The sequence below is a fragment of the Alosa alosa genome, chromosome 24 (assembly GCF_017589495.1).
Source record: "Alosa alosa isolate M-15738 ecotype Scorff River chromosome 24, AALO_Geno_1.1, whole genome shotgun sequence".
In the NCBI taxonomy this organism is placed as follows: domain Eukaryota; kingdom Metazoa; phylum Chordata; class Actinopteri; order Clupeiformes; family Clupeidae; genus Alosa; species Alosa alosa.
The window spans coordinates 28,401,363-28,421,763 of record NC_063212.1 but is presented as its reverse complement, the minus strand read 5'-3'; the positions used below and the strand labels follow the sequence as shown (position 1 = coordinate 28,421,763).

At 46.0% G+C, this 20,401-nt stretch overlaps 1 protein-coding gene across 1 annotated transcript in view; it reads left to right on the top strand.

The window, feature by feature from the left end:
* Nucleotides 1-3,580: 3,580 nt before the first annotated feature.
* LOC125289344 (peroxisome proliferator-activated receptor gamma coactivator 1-alpha-like) overlaps nt 3,581-20,401 on the top strand; it is a 34,333-nt gene continuing 17,512 nt past the window's right edge. The window contains exons 1-2 of the mRNA XM_048236096.1: nt 3,581-3,774; nt 7,107-7,283. Coding sequence (XP_048092053.1) covers nt 3,727-3,774; nt 7,107-7,283 — 225 coding nt within the window. The 5' untranslated portion in view covers nt 3,581-3,726. The remainder of the gene's footprint in view (nt 3,775-7,106; nt 7,284-20,401) is intronic.

The window sequence follows — 20,401 nt, the reverse complement described above, 5'->3', positions numbered from 1 at the left end:
ATGTAGACTGTGGAGTGTACAATGTTGAGTGTAGAGTGCAGAGTGTAGAGTGTAGAGTGTTGAGTGTAGCACACCATTGGCCATCTAGAGTGTAGAATGTAGAGTGTGGAGTGTACAATGTTGAGTGTTGAGTGTAGAGTGCAGAGTGTAGAGTTTTGAGTGTAGAATGTAGAGTGTAGAGTTTTGAGTGTAGCACACCATTGGCCGTGTAGAGAGTAGAGTGTAGAATGTAGAGTGTAGCACACCATTGGTCATGTAGAGTGTAGAGAGTAGAGTGTAGAATGTAGAATGTAGCACACCATTGGTCATGTAGAGTGTAGAATGTAGAATGCAGAGTGTAGAGTGTAGAGAGTAGAGTGTAGAGTGTAGAATGTAGAATGTAGCACACCATTGGCCATGTAGAGTGTAGAATGTAGAATGCAGAGTGTAGAGTGTAGAGAGTAGAGTGTAGAGTGTAGAATGTAGAATGTAGCACACCATTGGCCATGTAGAGTGTAGAATGTAGAATGCAGAGTGTAGAGTGTAGAATGTAGAGTGTAGAATGTAGAATGTAGAATGTAGCACACCATTGGTCATGTAGAGTGTAGAATGTAGAATGCAGAGTGTAGAGTGTAGAATGTAGAGTGTTGAGTGCAGAGTGTAGAGTGTAGAATGTAGAGTGTTGAGTGCAGAGTGTAGAGTGTAGCACACACACAAACACACGCAGACAAACACACATGCACACGCACACACATACACACACATGCATACACACAAACACTTAGACACATGTATACACACACATGCATACACACAAACACACACACACACAGACACATGCATACACACACACACACACACACACACACACAGACAAACGTGCACATTTGTGCAACCCTTCAGACGCTAGCGAAGTTCATCATATGATACTACTACATGTTGTGTCCTTCATATGGTACTACATGTTGTGTTGTCTCCTTCATAGGATTACTACATGTTGTGTCCTTCATAGGGTACTACATGTTGTGTTGTGTCCTTCATAGGGTACTACATGTTGTCTCCTTCATAGGGTTCTACATGTTGTGTTGTCTCCTTCATAGGGTACTAAATGTTGTGTTGTCTCCTTCATAGGGTACTACATGTTGTATCCTTCATAGGGTACTACATGTTGTCTCCTTCATAGGGTACTACATGTTGTATCCTTCATAGGGTACTACATGTTGTCTCCTTCATAGGGTACTACATGTTGTGTTGTCTCCTTCATAGGGTACTAAATGTTGTGTTGTCTCCTTCATAGGGTACTACATGTTGTATCCTTCATAGGGTACTACATGTTGTCTCCCTTCATAGGGTACTAAATGTTGTGTTGTCTCCTTCATAGGGTACTACATGTTGTGTTGTCTCCTTCATAGGGTACTAAATGTTGTGTTGTCTCCTTCATAGGGTACTACATGTTGTATCCTTCATAGGGTACTACATGTTGTCTCCTTCATAGGGTACTAAATGTTGTGTTGTCTCCTTCATAGGGTACTACATGTTGTATCCTTCATAGGGTACTACATGTTGTCTCCTTCATATGATACTATAAAGAGGTCTTGAGACTGAACCTAAGAGACCAGCAGCAACCAGCACACACACATACACACACACAACCTCCCAGCCACACACACACACAACCTCCCAGCCACAAACACACACGCACACACAACCTCCCAGCCACACACACACAACCTCCCAGCCACACACACACACACACACCTCCCAGCCACACACACACACACACAACCTCCCAGCCACAAACACACGCACACACACACACACACACACACAACCTCCCAGCCACACACACACACACACACTCACACACATACGCGCACACACATCCCTGCTGCCTCGATGGGTGGCCAAACATGACCCCCACACACACACACTCACTCCCGCCAGCCGGCACAACTCTTGGTAAATGTTTGGACACGAAATGGCTTACTCTCAAACTGCCCTCATACACTCTCGCATATGAATGCATACACACACACACATACACACACACACACACACACATATACATATACACACACACACACTTCTTGAATTTCCCCTGGGGATCAATAAAGTATCTATCTATCTCTCTATCTCTCTATCTATCTATCTATCTATCTACACACACACACATACACACCCACACACTTCAGGCAGGATCTCATCATAGTGCAACCTTTCACATACTGTATCTGCACTACACACACACACACACACACACAGCCCTCAAACGGGCCCCCTCCCCTCCCCAGGTGACAGCTGATGTCCGCATGTTTGGGGTGTCCACAGCAACCTTTTGTTTTGTTTTCTGTCGCAGTGTTGCGTACACAGCCTGCTGTTTACAGTGTACACGCAGTCACCTGCTCCTCGCGCCGCATTTCGTTGGTAAATGGTGTAGATCATGAGATTCGTTTGATGTGATTTAGTTTAATGTTCGGTGGCGCGCGAGTCGAGCCGTAAGCGATCTAAATTAATGTAAATCTGCGCGAGAGGAGGCACTTGGTACGGACGTTTCCTCCACGCGGGCAATGATTTGTACGACAGCAGTCAATAAATAGACTGTAAGCCCGAATTCAAAGCGAACACGGAGGAGAAAGCGGCCCGTCCCGCCGTCAGACGGGCTCTATCGTGGCCGCTCGTGAGGAACACAAATAGCCTCAGTGCTGCATATTTGAGATGAGCTACGGCAGCAGCCCACGCGATGGAAGAGCTGCCGTGGAAAACCAGAGCGCGTGCAATGGAACGAACGCATAATGCGAAAGACGACTGGCGGTGCCTGAGGCGGAGCTGTTGCCGTAATAGGCTCGGGCTCGCTGCTCTGGCACTAACACTGTCACGAGATACACCGTAGTGTTTCCTCTGGCCAGATTATGTATTTCACAGTTGTCTCTCATCAGCGAAGGCAACACTGCGTTTGATGTGGCGATTTCCGATCGGGCTGCTTTAAATAAAGTAGTCATCTGCTGAACGCGGCTCATTCCACAGTGTTCGGCGAAAGTCATTAGGATTAGAAGATTTACTAGCGTGCTGTCCATATCATTGCATTTGATTCGCAGAGAGGCGTGTAAGGAGCTCTCTCTCTCTCTGTCACACACACAAACACACACACACACACTCTCTCTCTCTCTGTCACACACACACACACCCCATATTGTCGTCAGGCATCATGATTCAAAGACGGGCAGCGGGACTGGGGCACGCGGGAGATAAGTAGCCTGCTGCCCAGTCCTTCAATTAGCGTCATACTTTATGCTTCCGCGTGAATGTTCCCCTACGGCTTGAGCCCTCGCTTACCCTGCCCAGCTACACCACTCAATAACGGAGGCGAGAAAATAACGTGATCTGCGTTTGAATTGTCTTTCATCTGCGCGTGTCATTTGAATTGAGCGATTTTATAGTTGGAAAAGATTTACTATGCGCGTGCCAGACCCCGCCTGCTGAACGGTACGTCACGTCACTGGCGAGTAGCGGCGGAGGAGGGGGTGGGGGGCGCGAGAGGAGCGCAGCGCGCGGGGAGGGGAGTCACTCGCTCTCTGCTTACTTTTAATAGCTTTGTCATGTGATGGAGAGCCGTAGTAGCGCAGGTGCCGTCGGTGCATTCGCAGTCTGGGGCAGCTCCCCGTGAGAGAGCGCGCGCGGAGACACTGGATTTCTTCTCGTCTCATTTTATTTTTTTTTATTTTGGCGGAGGCGTCATTCGGCGGCTGGATGGCGTGGGACCGGTGTAACCAAGACTTGGTTTGGAGAGAAATAGAGGTGAGCACCACGAGCTCCCGCCGTTCCTCTGCCCGGGGACACGGGGACACGGAAACCTGCGGACGATGACAGGGAGACACGCAGGAGCGCTTCTAGGGGAATGCACTTTCCTCGCGCGGGGCTCCCGCAGCCTCTGGCGGTGAGGATACGAGGAGAATTCACGGGGAATGCTCGGGAGTAAGGACTCGCGGAGACGTACATGGAAAGGAATTCGGTGTGTGGCGTGCAGAGCTCGGTAGTTATGGCTGCAATAACGGTGTTTTCCGTGCCGCGTGCTGACATGGCTGTTGAATGCCTGCAGGATGTCTGATAGTCGCGAGGACTGTTTACATGCCGGTGGAAGTCTTTCCAGTCATGGGGAGCGCTCGGTAATAACGACAAGACAGGTAACCGTTGGCTCAGTCCTGCCGCTGTCCTCACCTTAGCTCTGGGGTCTGAGTCCGGCTGTTTTCGAGTAGCCGGTGTCGGTTATGGCAGCCTGGACTGTCTCCGGTGACAGCCATTGTGTCTTACGGTAGCACGTCCCCTGTGAAGATGAAAAATCACTAGCGAGCTGCAGGCTCGAGGCTGACGGAGAGCACCGGAGATTTGCTGATCCTACCGAGGCGCGCAGCCTGCGCGGAGCACAAACCGTGACAGTTCCATAGCAACATCTACGGACGTGCAGTAGCGAGTGTCCTCACTAAAATACTCTGTATTTTCCATTGCTGTAGCATCCATTTCTCTTATTCTTAGATTTGTTTCCCCGGTAGATCGCCGTTCACGGCGGGATAGCCCTCGTGTGTTTACGTGTATTGGCTCCGCCAGGGTGAATTTGCATCCCGGGGATTTAAAAGCTGCCGCTGGACTGGCTGTGCGCGAGTTTAGTTGCTCTGAGGCAGCGACATGAAGACATATTGAAAACATTTACTATAACTGCTTATCTTTACAGAACACACACACACACACACACACACTAATATACATACATTTATACACACGCACACTACACGCAAGCGCTCTCTCTCTCTCAGACACACACACACACACACACACATATGCTCTGTGAGTGTGTTGTTAGGAGCCTATGGAGGATATTTCTCTCGTATTGCCAGTCCGCGCCAGTGGCTGCCCGGTGGCCCGCGTGCGCATGGCCGTCGTTATTAATGTGGCTGAACGGCTGCGCTGCTGAGACGCGGTGTGGAGTGTGCTGTTTTGGAGTGTGCTGTTTTTTAATGGGTGCTGTTTTTGAGTGTGCTGTTTTTGAATGTGGTGTTTTTGAGTGCGCTGTTTTTGAATGTGGTGTTTTTGTCAGCGGATGGACAGGACGGTGCCGGGACCCGCTGGGTAACGGCTGCCCCCTGGACTGGACTTCGCTCCGGGGTTCCCACCTGTAAGTGGACAGCTGGTTCGTGGAGGCTCGGTGGTGCCGCACATGTAAATAGAAACAACAAACCGGATTCTGGTGGGAGCCCTTGACGCGTCACCTCTCTCTCCCTCTCTCTCAGCGTCTCTCCCTCTCTCTATCCCTCTCTCTCAGCGTTTCTCCACCCCCCCTCTCTCTCCCTCTCTCTCAGCCTCACCGTCTGCACGAGCTGCAGTGTGTTCTGTTTAGAAACCAGCAGAGTATCGCCCTATGCCCCCTGTGCTAGTCACCTCCCCCTCTCTCTCTCTCTCTCCCTCTCTCTGCGTCTCTCCACCCCTCTCTCTCTACCTCTCCCTCTCTCTCAGCGTCTCTCCATCCCCCTCTCTCTCTCCCCTCTCTCTCTGCGTCTCTCCATCCAACCTCTCTCTCTCTGCGTCTCTCCATCCCCCCTCTCTCTCTCTCTCTGCGTCTCTCCATCCCCCTCTCTCTCTCTCTGTTCATCTCTTTCTCTCTGTGTCTCCGTCTGTGGTCTGCACGTGGGCCGCTGTGCGTGTGGAAATGTCGGAATAACGTCTGTGTTGTTTCTCGGGAGAAAGAGGTCGGAGGTGTGTGTGTGTGTGTGTGTGTGTCCAATCAGAGAATATTGTATATTCTCACATGCTGAACTTTTCTTCCCTACTCGCGCTTGGCACGGCCTCAGCCCCCACGCTGGCCTCAGTCCAACTCTGGAGTCGTGCCCCAGCATGGCGTGCGTGCCCGCGCGTGCCCCTTTTGCGGGCAGCCGTGCGGTGAGGTGCGCTCTCTCCGTCGCCAGACTCTCGTGCCCAAAATAGAGCTTTCCAGAAGATGACAGCGCTCCATCATGTCGTCTCTCAGAACAAGCGAGCTGAGCCGGAGTGTGATTTGGCGTGTGTGTGTGTGTGTGCATGAGTGTGTTTTGGAGTGTGAGTGTGTGTGTGCATGAGTGTGTTTTGGAGTGTGTGTGCGTGTGTGTGAGTGTGTTTTGGTGTGCACTGAAATGTGATATTAAGAGGAGTATTGAGAGGAGTGTGTGTTCTCTGTGTTTAAGTGTGTGACGTGCGCTGGACTGTGATACAGAGAGGAGTGTGTGTTTCTCTGAGCAGCGTGTTGTTTTAGTGAGTGTGTGGAGGTTAATGTGCGTGTGTGACATAAACTAGTTCTGCTGGCGCTCGTGTCTCTGGGGAGGCTAGATTAGAATGCAGAGATGTGTCCCGCGTGAGCCACTAATCTCGCCATGCGCCGCCTGACGCACGGAAGATCCGCATCCGCCCCGGAGATTTGTTTACATTGCCGTTTCCACGGTGAGGGCGGCGGAGGATGGCAGGCAGACCGAAGGGCCGCGGGAGCTCTGACCGTGCGGCCCTGCAGCTGATGATTTGTGTCAGGAGGGCGGCAGAGCAGCTGTCGCGCGCGCGGCGCCATAAAATGTCAGCAGCGTCATTTAGCTTTTCCTCGAGGACCCTGAGCGCGTTCCCTCGATCTCAGCGTCATTTAGCTTTTCCTCGAGGACCCTGAGCGCGTTCCCTCGATCTCACACGAGAGAAAAACACATTTAAATGCTCTCTGGCAGATATGGCCCCCCTCACCAGCCTAATGCAGCCTGTGCAATGTCTGTCTGAAGTGTGTGTGTGTGTGTGTGTGTGGGTGGGGGGGGTGTTCTCTTAGGCTTTTTGGTGTGTGTGTGTGTAGGAAACACACAGCGAGGTGAATTTATGGGCCTCATAAACACTGTGTGTGTGGTAGATCAGTGTGTGTGTTTGTGAATAAAAGTGCCTTTCACAGGGACTGAGCTGTACCTGCTGTGACTAGACATGGTCAACCCTGACGTGTGTGTGTGTGTGTGTGTGTTTGCAGTGCGCTGCCCTGGTTGGTGAAGACCAGCCCCTCTGCCCCGACCTGTCTGAACTGGACCTATCATGGTCAACCCTGACGTGTGTGTGTGTGTGGTGTGTGTGTGTGTTTGCAGTGCGCTGCCCTGGTTGGTGAAGACCAGCCCCTCTGCCCCGACCTGCCTGAACTGGACCTATCAGAGCTGGACGTTAGTGACCTGGATGATAGCTTCCTGGGCGGGCTGAAGTGGTACAGTGACCAATCAGATGTCATCTCCAGTCAGTACGGCAATGAGCCCTCCAACCTGTTTGAGGTAAGCCCCCCCATTCATTCACACACACACACACACACACACAACATGCAAATGCACCCTCTCACAAACACTGTCCAACTGGTCTTGTCCTGCTGGAGTAAGGACTGTATGTTACAAAAGGTTCCAGTAGAAGGATATTGTGTATGTGTGTGTATGTGTGTGCCTGTGTGTGTGTGTGTGTGTGTATCTGTGCCTGTGTGTGTGTATGTGTTTTTGTGTGTGTGTGTGTGTGTCCGTGCATGCGTGCGTGTGTGTGTGTGTATATGTGCCTGTGTGTGTGTGTGTATATATGTGCCTGTGTGTGTGTATGTGTTTTTGTGTGTGTGTGTGTGTGTGTGCGTGCGTGTGTGTAGAGTGTGTGTGTGTGTGTGTGTGTTTTGTGGGTAAAACTTAAAACTTGCAGCCCCGTCAGCCAAAGTCCAGAACAACAAACACTACATTACTGCTTATCATACAGATATAGAAGGAGAGAGAGAGAAAGAGAGAAAGGGAGAGAGCGAGAGGGAGAGAGAGAGTGAGAGAGAGAGGGAGAGAGAAAGGGAGAGAGAGAGAGAGAGAGGGAGAGAGAACATAAAATAATTTCATAAAAGAATTTGCTCCTACTGTGATCTCATTTATTTTCATTTAATTTCCTTCTTATTACTATTATTTAATCAACATGTTTTTTGTTTATCTTATATATTTATATATTGAATCTGTATACATGCTTTGACAACACAAGCATGTGTCAATGTCAATAAAGCTTATTTGAATTTGAAAAAAAGAAAGGGGGAGAGAGATAGTGAGGGAGGGAGAGAGAGAGTCTGTGCTGCAATGGTTACTGCAACCAGATAGCGCTACATGGCGGACCAGCATCTGTCTGTCAGGCCTTTGAAGCAATATGGAGGCACTGTGTGTGTGTGTGTGTGTGTGAGTAATTGTATGTATGTGTGTGAAGGACAGAGAATGAGACAAAGTGTGTGTGTCTGTGTGTGTGTTTGTGTGAGAGAGAAAGAGTGAGAGAGAAAAGAGAGCGATAGAGATTTTGTGTCTCTGTTAGTGTGTGTGTGTGCGTGTGTGTGTGCGCGCACGAGTGTGTGTGTGTGTGTGTGTGCGTGTGTGTGTGCGCGCACGCGTGTGTGTGTGTGTGTGTGTGTGAGTGTGTGTGTGTGCGTGCGTGTGTGTACGCGTGTGTGCGCGTGTGTGTGTGTGTAACAGTCAGATGATAGGGGGGACATTCCTTCCATAGTCTCCCACTGGTGAACTTAGGACCCTGAAGTGGCTCTGAAACGAGAGGAGGGTGTGTGTGTGTGAATCCAGTCTACCCCAGACTCCACTGTGTGTGTGTGTGTCTGTGTGACATAGAGAGAGAGAGAGATTGTGTGTGTGTGAGTGTTCTTACATTGATTAACTTTGCATTGGACAGACAGTCTGTTTACTGAAACTGTGAGTGTCCATATGTGTGTGTATATTTGTATCTGTGTGTGTGTGTGTGCGTGTGTGCGTGTGTGCATGTGCATGCGTGTGTGCATGTGTGTGTGTGTATGTGAGTGTGTGTGTGTGTGTGTGGATAATGTAAATATGCGGGGAGCTTTATAAGCGTAGATAGTATCTGTTGTGTGCAGAAACAGCAGATGATGTGGGATTTGTTTAAGACAGAGCAATTAGCATATTCATGAAGCACAGCCCACGCTCCCCTGCATCAGAAAATGGACCCAGGCTACTCAGCAGTGTGTGTGTGTACGTGTGTGTGTGTGTATACGTGTGTGTGTGTATGTATGTGTGTGTGTGTATACGTGTGTGTGTGTGTATGTGTGTGTGTGTGTGTGTGAAGTGTGTGGTGGGGGGCGGGGGGGTCATGTTCCGTGTTCTACCACATGAAGAGAACTCACAGCTCCTCTCTCTCAGAACTTTTCACACTCAGATCTGGTGTGTGTGTGTGTGTATGTGTGTGTGTAACCTCTGGATGGCCTCTCACTGAAGTACTGTCCTGTCCCCTGTGAGATGTAGACAATGCAGAGAATGGAACACTTCCTTGGCAGCGTCTGGTAGGGTCCAGTACACACACACACACACACACAGGTCTTCAGCTGGCCTTTACTGAACTTGCATGCTTTCCAGGCCACAGTATTGAGGTGAGATCCACTGCACCCCCCCCCTCCTCCCAACACGCGCACACACACACACACACACAGGGTACATAAAGCATTGCCTACACACACAGACACACACACACAGACTGGTCTTTCCAGGGTTGATGAAGGACATCATAAATAACATGTTAAAAAAAGACAAAGACTGGCTGTAACTCAGTCATACCATGTATATTTTAGTCTGTTGTAGTGTGTGTGTGTGTGTGTGTGAGTATGTGTGAGTATGTGTGTATGTGTGTTTGTGCGTATGTGTTTGTGTGTTCCTGTTTGTGTTTGTATATGTATGGGTGTGGGTGTGTGTGTGTGTGTATGTGTATATGAATGTGTATGTGTGTGTGTGTTTATGTATGTGTATGTATGTGGGAGTATTTGTATGAGTGTGTGTGTTCATGTATGTATGTGTATGTATGTGGGAGTGTGTGTGTTCATGTTTGTATGAGTATATGAATGTGTGAGTGTGTGTGTTCATGTTTGTATGTGTAAATGCATGTGTGTATGTGGGAGTGTGTGTGTATGAGTGTGTGCATGTGCGTTGTGAAGTAATCTTCACTAACAGCCTGTATATGTATATGTATATGTATGTGTGTTGGAGTGTGTGTATGTATGTATGTGTGCTTGGTAGTGTGTGTATGAGTGTGTGTGTGTGCATGTGTGTTGTGAAGTAATCTTCTCTAAGAGCCTTTCAGGGTTGACTTTCTCTGACCCGTCCGGAAACACAAAGCCAATAAGCTCTTAGTATAGTCTATCTCTCTCTAGTCTATCCCTCTCTCTCTCATTCTCTCTTTATTTCTCTCTCTTTTTCTCTCACTCTCTCTGTCTCTCTAAAATTCAAATTCAAGGGTGCTTTATTAGCATGACTCACTACAGTGTTGCAGTATACAGCATACAGGTGCGTTATTAGCATGACTGGCTACAGATTAGCATACAGGTGCGTTACTAGCATTACTGGCTACAGATTAGCATACAGGTGCGTTACTAGCATGACTAGCTACAGATTAGCATACAGGTGCGTTACTAGCATTACTGGCTACAGATTAGCATACAGGTGCGTTACTAGCATGACTGGCTACAGTGTTGCAGTATACAGCATACAGGTGCGTTACTAGCATGACTGGCTACAGATTAGCATACAGGTGCGTTACTAGCATGACTGGCTACAGTGTTGCAGTATACAGCATACAGGTGCGTTATTAGCATGACTGGCTACAGATTAGCATAGAGGTGCGTTATTAGCATGACTGGCTACAGATTAGCATACAGGTGCGTTACTAGCATGACTAGCTACAGTGTTGCAGTATATAGCATACAGGTGCGTTATTAGCATGACTGGCTACAGATTAGCATACAGGTGCGTTACTAGCATGACTGGCTACAGATTAGCATACAGGTGCGTTATTAGCATGACTAGCTACAGATTAGCATACAGGTGCGTTATTAGCATGACTGGCTACAGTGTTGCTGTATACAGCATACAGGTGCGTTACTAGCATGACATGACTATTAGCATGACTAGCTACAGATTAGCATACAGGTGCGTTATTAGCATGACTGGCTACAGATTAGCATACAGGTGTGTTATTAGCATGACTGGCTACAGTGTTGCAGTATACAGCATACAGGTGCGTTACCAGCATGACTGGCTCCAGATTAGCATACAGGTGCGTTACTAGCATGACTGGCTACAGATTAGCATACAGGTGCGTTATTAGCATGACTCGCTACAGTGTTGCAGTATACAGCATACAGGTGCGTTATTAGCATGACTGGCTACAGATTAGCATACAGGTGCGTTATTAGCATGACTGGCTACATTGTTGCAGTATACAGCATACAGGTGCGTTATTAGCATGACTGGCTACAGTGTTGCGCATACAGGTGCGTTATTAGCATGACTGGCTACAGATTAGCATACAGGTGCGTTGTGCTGTGTTGAGCTGTGGTGTTGCAGCATACAGTGTTAGTTATTGCGCTTATTAGCATGACTGGCTACAGTGTTGCAGTACAGTTTAGCATACAGGTACGTTATTAGCATTACTGGCTACAGATTAGCATACAGGTGCGTTATTAGCATGACTGGCTACAGTGTTGCAGTATACAGCATACAGGTGTGTTATTAGCATGACTGGCTACAGTGTTGCAGTATAGATTAGCATACAGGTGCGTTATTAGTATGACTGGCTACAGTGTTGAGGTACAGATTAGCATACAGGTGCGTTATTAGCATGACTGGCTACCAGAGGTGGGAGTAAGTCACACATGTGCAAGTCTCAAGTCTTAACCCTCTAGGCGCCACGGTCGACTTTTGTCGACAAGATGCGGTACTGAATAAAACGGCCGATTTAGTCAAATAGGGTGTCATATTTCGTTCGACCTCCACGCCACTAGGTGGCAGACATGAAATACGTCATCCCCGAGTCCGAAAAAGGGCATGCTTTAAACAAAACCTTCTAGCTACAGCGCATTGAATCAGTGCGTGAAATACCGGAGCTAGTGTGCGTGTGAGCCACTTTGTCAGAGCGATATTGTCAACGTCAGCAAGTATTTGCATTAGATTATCGTCTAATGGCATTAAAAAAATGTACCCGAAATGAAGTGTTGGGTCTTCTATTCGCGGACCCTGATTCTGAAGGGGGATATCTGCCTTCAGAAAATGAAGTGAGGCTTCAGATGTGTCCCTGCCTTGCAATGATGCAGCTGGACAAAGTGAGAGTTTACTCCATACTTTAGCTTACACCAAGCACAAACGTTGAATCGTTTGCCCAATGTCACTGGTGGGAATAATGTTTCACGGGTTCGGAGTGTTCATCGGAAGTTTGCAGGTGTTAGTGGTGTGGCTTAACGAGGCTGGAGGTAGCCTAATGTCCATAGCGCTAGCTTCTGTCTTCTGAACGTGTGCCTCTCCGCAATCGCAGCTGACAGTAACGCAGTGGAGCCTTTGTCTAATGCCACTGGGTATGTTAGACGAGGTCGGCGCTCATAGGACAGTTAGGGGGACGTAGAGGCAGTGTGGGGAGTCGCGAATGAGAATGACAGTAGGCCTAGTCCGAGCTGGGCGCGAAATTCTCTCCCTTTGACGCCGAAAAGCGCGAGGCAGATCTGGCCATGCTGCTGCTTTTAACAGGAGCAGAGGTGGTGATGCGGGGCAGGGGAGAGCCATTAGGCCATGCATAGTCTATCACAAGATGATGGGAATGCCGGCCCTGTATGGATAGGATATGGATATGGATAGTCATTATCTCTACAGCAAAAGGCCTGCTACAAAAAAAAAAATTGTCAGCCATTTATTAGTAATTATTAACACTGTTGATTATCTATTTCCTGACCATTTAGGACATATATGTGATTGTTCTTTTGTGTGTTCATGTCCTTGTGATGTGTGTGTCTTTGTCAGCTAAGAAAAAACAACAACAAAAAACAAAAACAAAAAGAAAACAAATACTAACATTGTCTCTTGTCTTGTCTCGTCATCTCACTCCTGATCTGTGCCTTGCGGTGGGCAAGTGAGCTTTTGAACTAAACAGGTCTTGTCTACTTGTGTTTGTGTGTCATCTGAATAATATATATGTGCCCCATAAATGGAATCAGAGTGCCTACTCTATGTAGTAAATGAAAAATCTCTACAGCAAAAGGCCAGTCTACCGCTACATGCATTTGGTTTTTTTCTGCCATTTATTAGTAATGATTTACACAGTTTGTTTACTACTTAGTATTTACCTGAGCATTCAGTATTGTGCAATATAGCATGCAGAAGGTGAGGGACATTTTGGGGGAAAAGAAGTGGTGCATTTTATCATTCAAACATGTGACTTTTCATGAAAATTCTATAATCCAAGATGGCTGCCACCATATGACGTCATAATATGCAAATTAGATATAAACATTTAATCCCTACATAAACTTTGGGTCATCCTTAATATTTCTCTAATTTACAGAAAATCTCTATCTCTTATCACTTTTAAGATATAGCCTTTTGAAATAAAGATGTCAAAATCGAACGTTTCGAAGAAAAAAAACCTCTGGCGCCTAAAGGGTTAACCTTCAAGTCTCAAGCCCCTTGAGCCGTGGATCTGCCCAAGGTTTCTTCCTTGGTAAGGGAGTTTTTCCTTGCCCCTGTTGCTCTTGGGTGCTCCTTGTTGGTGCCCCCCACCCAATCCCAATCCTCCCCACCTTTTTTATGCAGCCCTTGCCACTTAAACCCCTCTTCTACTGCACTTTTTTACCCCCCCCCCCCCCCATTAATGCACAAATAGGCTGACACCAGACATAATTTCACTGCATTTCTTACTTCCAGTAACTATATGCATGTGACAATAAACTTCCTTGTATCCTTGTATCCTTGTAAGTCCAAGTCATTTTTTTTGTGACAGTCAAGCAAGTCAAGTCAAGTCATAGCCAAATCATACAAATTCATGATGATTTACCCATGTTTTCATTTAAAAAAAAAGCTACATACATAAAATGCTAGTTATGAACTGCTGGAGTTTTATTTGTAACAAACAAATAGACATTGCATTCATTCAAGCCACATAGCCTACATCTGAACTGTTTATAGAATAAGATGAAATGTATACGAATAAAAATAAATGTATTTCAAGTAGACCTATTATAAAATAGCCTATTATTGTTTCAATATGCCTCAAATATTAGGTAAGCTACATCAAATCATGAAAATATATTCAAACAGTTCAAGTTACACCTGTCCTGACCTGTCACATCTCCAGGGACCCAATAATGTTGAAAAAGTGAACTAATCAATCAATCAAACGCTGACGCCGACGTCACTGCCAAGCTTATACAAGCGCGACAGTGCAATGGGTTTTAGGAGGGTTTAGGACCGTCAATGCTATATCATATTATACTTAAGCCTAACATGTGAAGTAAGCTACTTTCCTATGCTGATTGCTGGCAGTTAGCTAGGCCTACTTACTGTTGTTAGCAGTTGTTAGGAGTGAGACAGGGCTGCAGTCTGAGTCCAACTCTGACCAACATCTACATTAATGAGTTAGCGGTGCAGTTGGAACAGTGTGTGTGTGTGTCTGTCTCCTAGTGCTTTTTTCTCATACACACATGCACACACACACACACACACCACACAACACACACACACACACACACACACACTACAAATACTTTTTCTCACCTCCATTAAAAATCATGATGGAGAAAAGTTTTCCCTTTGGAAAATGAACGTCATCACTTTCAGCCTGCTGTCAGCAGCTCTCAGAGACAAGAGAGAGAGAGGGAACAAGAGAAGGAGAGAGAGAGAGAAAGGGAGAGAGAAAAGGAGAGAGAGGGAGAGAGAGAGACACACACTCAAACACACACACACATAGACACATACACACACACACACACACATACATACACATAGACACACACACATACACATAGACTCATAAACACCCACACACACATACACACACACACACATACATACACATAGACACACACACATACACACACACACACGCACACACACACACACACACACACATACAGTACACATACACACACACACACATACATACACATAGACACACACACATACACATAGACTCACAAACACACACACACACACACACACACCTCATTCCTCCCTCTCTTATATCATGCATCCTCCAGATCAGGAACGGGGGGGAGAGTGTGTGTGTGTGTGTGTGTTATCAGCAGAGGGAATACAATGCTCTGACAACTCAATAAAAGAGTTAAAGGAAGGATAGCACCAGAGGTGGGACCAAGTCACAAGTAAGTCCCAAGTAAGTCACAAGTCTTAGCAGTCAAGACCAAGTCAAGTCCCAAGTAAAGACAGAGAAGGGCAAGTCAAGTCCAAGTCACATCAAAGCCAAGTCAAGTCCAAGTCCAAGTCCTGAACAAGTCATCAGGTACTCTTCACTTAATAATGCCATTATCAGACTATCGATCATAATTTTAACACATCAATCTAATCCACAGTATTTTTTTTATAAATACAGATTAAAATATGTTCAATGGTTCTGTCTTGAAAGCTTTTACGATATATGCATGTGCATACCTGTGAAATATACGCATGAGCATACCTGAGTAATCTGTACGAAACGGACAGCTATAAGACACTCTTATAGCTGTCTTATAGCAATTTGACTGATGGCATTTCACTATGCTAGGCCACAGATTTGCCTGCTAAATTAGTAAATTGCTGCGGTTAAATATTTTCCGTTTTTGTTAGGGCTGTCAAACGATTAAAAAAACGAATTAATCTCATATTTTGAAATTAATTAATCTATATTAATTGCGATTAAAAAGTAAATTTTCTCCCTAAAGACTTATATAGCCTATTAAATACAGCATAAATCACAAAATTACTGAGTAACCACAAAGGTAAAAGTAAAACACTTCTATATTATTTAAATGATAATAATGACACAGTAATTTTGTTTTAAAGTATTCATTTCTTAAATACTACACATGTGATGCTGTTTAACTTGTTTGTAAATGGTGCACTGTCACTTTAAGCCCATTGTTTGCCACTGTCCACACGTTCTCCTAATGTTTTTTTTTTTACCAGCTCCATTCAAATATAGCTATGGCTAGTCCACAAACTCTGACATTGTTTGTGCCACATGTATAGCACAATATTAACAATGATAAGCATGGTATTAAGTTGGCACAAACAGCTTTCACTCCTTTAGAAATAAAAGCATGTAATGACATGATGCTTGCTAGACATTTTCTGTTTGCAATTAAAAGTGAATTATGAGCCTGGTAGCCAGTAGCCACCTAGCTACGTAGAAAGCGTTTCAATCGGCATAATATCATGTGCTTCATGTAAACTAATTATTGAAGACTTCAAGACTCACCAGTTCCATTACACAAAGGCAAAGACAACTCTTCATATTCTTGTCCATTTTCCAAATCACAGTGAGTGCAGCCTATGTCAAAGTGCCCTGGCTCTCACAGTTTAACAGTAGTGAGAACCAGATAAATCCGCAATTTCCTCTAACTCGTCTTTGTTGCCTTCATGGTTTCCTTTTATACGTTTCTTATATTTAAAAGGAGATATCAATCATCATCAACAATGACAAGCCAGCTGGAACCTGCCACTCGTTTTCTCTCCCTCTCGTGCATGCTGAGATGCGTTCTCAATGAAATGGAGCATAGGCATGCGTTCAAGTTGGATCTTAATGGAGAGGACCTGAAAAGTATCATCTTTATGTAACATGCTGTTGGTGCATTTTGACATTGTAAACGTTCTCTAACAACAGTGCAAATCAGTTTGCAGTAAAGCTATTATTTATTTAATATTGGTCCTTCCTCTGTCTCTTCGTGCCCTACACACATACAGTGCGTGATGCGTGTGGTGGTAACAGCAGCACTGATCACTGTGCTCTACCTGTTTGTGTTCATTATGTGTTTTGTTTTTTCCGTCGCGGAAGTGAAAGCATCTCTGGGGTGACTGGTCCACGATCAGGAAATGTATTTTTTGACTCGAGACATGTCAAGTCATTACAAGTCAACGAGGCAAAGTCTGAGTCAAGTCTCGAGTGAGTAGTCCAAGTCGAGTCGCAAGTCATGCCGAATTTTATCAAGTCGAGTCTGAAGTCATTAAAATCATGACTCGAATCTGACTCGAGTCCATATGTCTGGATAGCACTGTGTTTGTATGTGTGTGTGTGCGTGTGTGTGTGTGTGTGTGTTCAACAAAAGAGTTAAGGCAAAAGGACGATTTCAAGACAGGCCGCTGATAAGATTACAGCTTCACCTGATAATCAACGACTGCTCTCTTGTCTGTGTGTGTGTGTGTGTGTGTGTTGTGGGGACGTTTTGTTTAATGGCTAATTGAAGCTTGTGGAGTAAAATGGACATGAATGACCCCCTTAAGAATTGAGCTCTGTGTGTGTGTGTTTGTGTGTGTGTGTGTGTGTGTGTGTGTGTGTGTGTGTGTGTATTTGTGTGTGTGTGTGTTTGAATGGCACCCTCTAGAATTGAGACGAGTTAATATATTTGTATCCCACAATTAGTCTGAGAGTGTGTGCTTGCCTGAATGCTGTGTGTGTGTGTGTGTGTGTGTGGACGTGTGTGTGTGTGCTTGCTGAATGCCATAGTGATCGATTGATGATGTAGTTACCATGTTGTTCAGGGGACTCTGGATCGACACACACACACACACACACACACACACACACACACACAGCGTAGCATAACGTAGTCCCGTGGGGTTTGAACACTGCTGTGAGGGGATTGGTTACTAGTTGGCATGTAGTCCCTTGTGATTTGCTGGTGGTTGGACACTGCTGTGAGGGGATTGGTTACTGGTTGGCATGTAGTCCCTTGTGATTGGCTGGTGGTTGGACACTGCTGTGAGGGGATTGGTTAGTGGTTGGCACTGCTGTGAGGGGATTGGCTGGTGGGCATGTAGTCCCTTGTGATTGGCTGGTGGTTGAACACTGCTGTGAGGGGATAGGCTATTGGATAAGCGCTGCTGTGAGGGGATTGGCCGACGTTAATCCTGTTTGTGCAGAAAGGGATTTGTTCTTACTGGCCACCGCAGTCTCCCCAGGAATTTTCAGCGCGGCACTTTTACACACACACACTCACATTACACACACATACACACACACACTCATTACACACACACACACACACACACACCTCCCTAGGCTGTTGTTTCTTCATCTGTGTGTTCAGATCCCTTGGCTCACTCTTCTCTCCTCTTTTCCTCCCTCTCTCCTCTTTTCCTCCTCTCTTTCTTTCCTCTGCTCTCCTCCTCTCTCTCTCTCCTCCTCTTTCTCTCTCCTCTCTTCTCCTCTCAAATTCAAATGTGCTTTATTAGCTCAGAAAATAGATGTTGCCCAAAGCAGTAGCTTGTGACAGTACAAACGCGCCAATATTTGTTTTCAGGGGGGTCAAAAGAAACTTATCTAAACTAAAGAAAGAAAACTTATGTTTAAAAAATAGTAACTAAATCCATGTTTAAAGAAAACTTACACATGCATTCTTAAATCTAGAATTTAAAACTTATACAATAGTCTATATAAAACTATTTAACAAAAACTATATACTGTATGCACTTTTTCTATGAAGTTTTCTCTTAAAATGTGGCTTGAGACTGTAAATAGTATTGACTAAGTAGGCACATTTATCTATTTCTCAGGAGAATTGTAGTTTTTGTTCATTAGTGGCAGTCCTTAAAGCCGGACAAGTGATTTCAATTTGTGGGTAGAATATAGCTCTTAGTGTTGATAATTGGGACATTCTGAGAAGTGGCATTCGTCCTCTACTACTCCCGTACAGAATTTACATATTAGATCTTCACGAGCTATCCAGGTTTTAGCCGGTGTCTACCCTTTTTCTGTGCAAGGGAATGATCACTCGAAGTCGATACTTTGACAGGAGTTTTCTATGACGATAGTTTTAATTTCATTTAAATATAGTTAATTGTAATCCAATTCGAATAGTTCTGTAGCAGTGTAGCTTATTTACTTGTTCGATTTTGCATTCCATGTGTTAATGTCGTTTTGTTTTGCTGTGTTCTCTACTTCCTTTGCTACTGAAACAATACTTGAGCTGCAGTTTTTCAGGTCGTGTTTTTGTATTATCTCTCTCTCCCTCCATCCCTCTCTCTCTACTCTCTCTCCTCTCTCTCTCCCTCCATCCCTCTCTCTCTACTCTCTCTCCTCTCTCTCTACTCTCTCTCTCTCCTCTCTCTCTCCCTCCATCCCTCTCTCTGCCTCTCTCTCCTCTCTCTCTACTCTCTCTCTCTCTCTCTCTCTCCTCTCTCACCTCTCCCTCCATCCTCTCTCTTCTACTCTCTTCTCCTCTCTCTCCTCTCTCTCTCCCTCCATCCTCTCTCTCTTCTCCTCTCTCTCTCCTCTCTCTCTCCCTCCATCCCTCTCTCTTCTACTCTCTCTCCCTCTCCTCTCTCTCCTCTCTCTCTCTCCTCTCTCCTCTCCTCTTTCTCTCTCTCCTCTCTTCTCCTCTCTCTTCTCCTCTCTCTCCTCTCTCTCTCCCTCCATCCCTCTCTTCTACTCTCTCTCCTCTCTCTCTCCCTCCATCCCTCTCTCTTCTACTCTCTCTCCTCTCTCTCTCCCTCCATCCCTCCCTCTCTTCTCCTCTCTCTCTCCCTCCATCCCTCCCTCTCTTCTTCTACCCTTTCATCCTCTCTCTCTTTTCTTTCTCCTCCCCTCTGTCATCAACAAAGCAGACAGCCGCTCCCTCTGTCACTCACACACACACACACACACACACACACACACACAGCCGCTCCTCATCACACACACACACACACACACACACAGCCGCTCCCTCTGTCACACACACACACACACACACACACACACACACAGCCGCTCCCTCTGTCACACACACACACACACACACACAGCCGCTCCCTCTGTCACACACACACACACACACACACACACACACACTCACACACACACACAGGCACATACACACACATACACACACACACACACACACACAGAGAGAGACTGCTTCAAAGAGTAGAGCTGGTCCGCGGGCAGCTTTATTAGTAATCTGGGTCCACTCTTCTGTAATAGCCAGGTACAACTTTAAAATATATTTAGATAGCCTCCACACACACACACACACCACACACTCATTTAGAATTAGCCTCCACACACACACACACTCACACTCATTTAGAATTAGCCTCCACACACACACACACACACTCACACTCATTTAGAATATTAGCCACCACACACACACACACTCACACTCATTTAGAATTAGCCTCACACCTCATTTAAGTGCGCTCCACCTCATTTAGAATTAGCCTCCACACACACACACACACACCACACACTCATTTAGAATTAGTCTCCACACACACACACACTCACACTCATTTAGAATTAGCCTCCACACACACACACACACACACACACACACACACACACCCCACACACACTCACACTCATTTAGAATATTAGCCTCCACACACACACCACACACACACACACTCATTTAGAATTAGCCTCCACA